At 30.7% G+C, this 4,973-nt stretch overlaps 1 protein-coding gene across 1 annotated transcript; it reads left to right on the top strand.

Annotated features, from left to right (window-relative positions):
* Window positions 1–1,545: 1,545 nt before the first annotated feature.
* Window positions 1,546–3,765, top strand: LOC136228865 (probable pectinesterase 49). Its single transcript, XM_066017383.1, has 4 exons — window positions 1,546–2,073; window positions 2,705–2,917; window positions 3,003–3,241; window positions 3,564–3,765. Exons 1-4 carry the CDS (start codon window positions 1,555–1,557, stop codon window positions 3,718–3,720), a joined length of 1,128 nt encoding a protein of 375 aa, XP_065873455.1. The 5' UTR covers window positions 1,546–1,554; the 3' UTR covers window positions 3,721–3,765.
* The last annotated feature ends 1,208 nt before the right edge of the window (window positions 3,766–4,973 follow it).

Here is a 4,973-nt window from a genome sequence, read left to right as displayed (position 1 = left end):
ATCACAAATTTTCTTCTCTAAATGCATGACATCAAGGCTATGTTAGGCCTAATTCCGAACCCATATGCTAAACATATTGGGTTTCAAGTTAGTAGAGTTGACCCGTTAATCCATTTAATTTGTGAAAAAAACGAAAAAAAAAAATGAAAAGAAAAACAACAGAAAGACTAGTATTAATTATTTTGTTACTTTTCATACTCTTAGGGGGTGTTTGGTTAGACATATTTATAGTAGGGAATATGAATGAGAATAATTAATTACTTTTGTTAATTTTTGGTTTTACAATTTTGATACTGGAACGGAATCACATTCATTCAGCTCTAGGAATCAACCATTTCGTCTTCCTTTCACTTTAATCAAATTTGATTCTCATTCCTTATAAATTTAATAAGAAAAAAAAAACACGATTTTATAACTACCTATGTTAGTCGAAAGAAAAAAAAAATTAAAAAGAACCCACGATTGGTTCCCATATATTATATAAAAAGATAAAATAGACTAGTATATACAGTACATACGTTAGTATATTTATTTATATATTATACATATAATATATAAGTTAGCATATTTATTTATATAATATAGTATATAAATATTTTATATATACTATAATATCAGTTGCGTTCACATGGACCCTGATGATCATGTAAATTTGATCATACACCGTTAGATCTAGGCGGATTAAAATCCTAAGATGGAGATTCAAAACATCCTAAGGCTTATATTTAATCTGACTAGATCTAACGGTGTATGACCAAATTTACGTGGTCATCAGGGTCCATGTGAACGCAACTGACTATAATATATAGTATATTTATTTATATATTATTTTAATTTATAAATATTTTTATAATTAATTTTTTCGGTTAGTTTATTCTTAATGGTTTTCATATTTTATTTTTTTATTAAAATTTAAAAGATTTTGATTTTGATTCCAATTCCGAAATTTAAACCAAACACTATTAAAAGTAATCGGATTCCGATTCCGGATTAAACCAAACAAAATAAATAAATAGTCATTCCGATTCCGATTCCGTAACATTCCGACCGAAATTTAAACCAAACTACCCTTAGTAGGCTAGGATATTTATTATTACCTAAGATTTTTTATCCTTTTTTCTTATTGAAAGTTTCTACTTTCCTCAGAAATTTAAATTGCTTTCTTAAAATGTAATAGTCCTCAAATTAAATTTGTACCCTTAAATTTTTGGAGAATACGCCTCCATCTACAATAAATAAATAAATAAATAAATAAATATATATATATATATATATATATATATATATATATATATATATATATATAACAACAAACAGGTGGAAACATAAAATCATTCCTATATTTAGATTCGTTTAATTAGCAGAAGAATTAGGTAATAACCAACATTTAATTAATTAAGAGAATTATGATCCACAAAAAATAATAGGTGAACACATCGTTACGGGAGAATACTCTAAACCCAATAGTTCATAACAAATTATGTTTCATAAATGAACCTATAAAAGAAAAACTCCCTGAATAATCAGATTCAGGGACAGTGTTGAGCAGCAACAATGGCAACTCATTCAAAAACCAGCGCCAAAGCGAGTATTTACGCTTGGCGTTGCGTTTATATTATTGCCATTGTTGCTGCCAGTACAACCAAAGTAAGCTGTGACGATACAAAGGCAATTCCAGCAGATAGATCTCAAGTAAATGCATGGTTTGAAGCCAATGTTTTACCGCTTTCGCAACGGAAAGGCACTATAGATCCTGTTTTAGAAGCTGCTGAGCTTAATCGTAGAGTGATTAAGGTGAGACAAGATGGAACTGGTGATTTTAAGACTATTAATCAAGCTATTGCGAGCGTTCCTGAGGGAAATAAACAACGTGTGACTATCAATATCGCACCTGGTATCTATAATGAGAAGATCTTAATTCCTAAAACTAAGCCTTTTATTTCCTTAGTTGGCACTCGTGCTGCTGAGCCTATTTTGCAATTTGGAGATACTGCTAAGCAAGTTGGAACCTTCAAATCTGCCACTCTTATTGTCTTGTCTGATTATTTCAAGGCTAATTTTCTTATTATCAAGGTACCCACATTACTCGCACGTCTCCTTGTTAATTTGATGTTATGTCATATATACTATTACATTATTCAAAATCAAGGCGGCTTAGACCGTTTAAACCCTGTCTAAGTGTTCAAAATTGAGAATTCGTCCTGATTGGAACAACAAGCATTATTTTATTTTATTTTTTTCTTTATTGTAATTAAATTTTGAACATTATCAAGTGGTTTTTAATAAATTGTGTTTATTATTTCCAGATATTTTTGTTTAATTGTGTTTTTTTACATGTTTTCATTGTATGGTTTAAGACTCTAAGAATATATGTTATAATTATACATATTTTTTTATATTAAATTATTTTGTATTATTATTTTAGATACTATAATACATAGTTTAATTGCATTTATATTATTAACAAATAAAAAAATACACAAAAATACAAATCCAATTAATCTCAAATAATCACTGGCACCACTTTGTATATTATCAATTTAAGTTTTCAAGTTGAATGTTGTTAGGAAGGGTGACGGATAGAGTACGTGTGGCTAATATCATTCACGTACCCTTATGGGTTTATTATACATGTCTCATTACTTAACGGGTATACATTTTGAATCTGATGCGATTTGCATTGAATTAATTTTGGGTTGATTAGAATACTACACCAAGACCAAATGCAGATCAAGCTAAATCTGGAGCTCAAGCAGTTGCTTTAAGACTTTCTGGCGATAAAGCAGCTATTTATAGCTGCAAAATTTACGGATTTCAAGATACTCTTTTGGATGAGAATGGTCGTCATTTTTTCAAGTCATGTTTCATTCAAGGCACTATTGATTTTATTTTCGGTAGTGGGAAGTCCCTATATCTGGTAATTCAATTCAATTCAATTAAATTACTATAATAATCTTAATGATTTTCAGTATATAAAATGTGAATTTATGAAATGAATGCAGCAAACAGAGCTTCATGTGATAGATGAGAAATGGAAGACAGTGATAGCAGCACAAGCAAAGCAAGAGAAGAATGAAGATTCTGGATTCTCATTTGTACATTGCGCCATTTCAGGAGTGGGCGTAAGCGATACATACTTGGCCCGCGCTTGGATGTCTTGGTCCGACGTCGTATATTCCTACTCTACTATCAGCAAAGCTGTTCTTCCTCAGGGCTGGGACAGCAGTGGAAAACCTATGGGGTAAAATTTATCGCTAACGTTTATAGATTGGAGTAATTTCTGTTAAATAATAGTTACATGAACGCAATTTTAGGTGGACGTAACAGAACTCATAAAACGAGACTCTTAGCAAGTCAGGAGCCATTCCTTCTGCTCACCGTAGGTACAAGTATAGGGTGATAATTGACCTAAAATTGATCCAATGTTACCTAAATATGTTAGGGGCAAATTTAGATGTTACTCCTAATTTGATTCTTTATACTAGATTAATTCATCCATATATATTACTACGAATTAAGGTCTAATTTATTAAAAGTGATTAATTATATGAATTTAATTACAGAAATATGTTATTCGGAGAATTCCAGAACACCGGACCGGGAGCGAATGTTGCCGGACGTGTTAAATTCAGCACACGGCTGAGCCCAACAGCAGCTCAACGTTACCTCACTCTCGGATATATTGAAGCTTCCAGATGGCTACTTAGAGTTAACAGCTAGAAATTATTTGAAACCATTGCCAATACTTGTAGTCCACATATTCTGTCCCCTGTGCTTAATGAAAATATTGGATTTTTTATTCTTGGAGTTTAAACAATTTGTTTATTTTGTTGAAAATATCACAAAATTATTAAAAGAACACTGAAAAAGAATGGTATATCACGACGTTAAAATTTGTGGTTAATGACGTTTTTTACCGTCTCTAAACACTTATTCACATTCTTTGAAGCTTGTCACAAGTATCATTAAATCGTGTGTCATTTATTCTAAGGATGTATAAATCTTATTTGGGTAAATTAAATCTGAAAGTATTTCACAATACAAACGTCATCATTTTGCCAACGTTTAGAGTATCTCCAAGAGACTCTTAGTGCATTCTCTAAAAAATAATATAAATAATTAACTCTTAGTGATTTAAGAGTAATTAAGATATATAATGTCCAACAATACTCCTTATATTTTCTTCTTATTTATTATTTTATAATTAAAATTATCAATGCTTGTTACATTTGCCAATAGTGAAAGGAGAGAGACTCTTTAATAATAAATTGATGGCCTTCTGCTCCTGATTTTTGCCACAGGTTTATCAATGATGACATTTGTAGTATTTCGCATTTGCGTTTCTCTTGAATTTTCCTATCTTTTCTCCTTCCCCTTTCTTTTGTATGTTCTCATTCTTCTTCTCTTGTTCAAACACTCATTTTTTTTCTTTTTTTTATATATTACGGGTTCTTGGGTCATGGGTGCTCACCCCGCTCAAGTTCTGTCTCGTCCCAATTTCTATCAAAAATAAATAAATTATTAATAAAAAATGAATTTAGGAGGCAATAAGAGGTAGAAAGAGGCTCACTATTGATAGAGATGATAGAGAGACTCTTAGTAATTTGAGGAGCCACTAAGAGGCTATTGGAGCTGAATTTTTATTCTCCCTCCTCAAATTTTAACTTAAGAGCCAATTTAAGAGACAGTCAGAGATGCTCTTATATTTTAACCGTTTTAATTTCTTTTCATATTGTTTATTTAAATTTTCTAAATTTCTACTATGTTTTAATAGTGCATAGCAAAATTGACGACACCTAGTTTTTGCTATGTCTGTTCTTTCACTTCAGAATACCTATTATATAGGCTAATACATAACAGAATAAGAGAAGAAAGAACAACTACAACCACAACCAGAATTTGCTAAAATAAAGGACACGATACCTATTAATAGATCATGGGATACTTTTGACTCAACAACTAATAACCATCTA

Source organism: Euphorbia lathyris, chromosome 1 (genome assembly GCF_963576675.1).
Source record: "Euphorbia lathyris chromosome 1, ddEupLath1.1, whole genome shotgun sequence".
Classification (NCBI taxonomy): domain Eukaryota; kingdom Viridiplantae; phylum Streptophyta; class Magnoliopsida; order Malpighiales; family Euphorbiaceae; genus Euphorbia; species Euphorbia lathyris.
The sequence above is the reverse complement of the archived record's forward strand: the minus strand, read 5'-3'. Positions and strand labels throughout refer to the sequence as shown.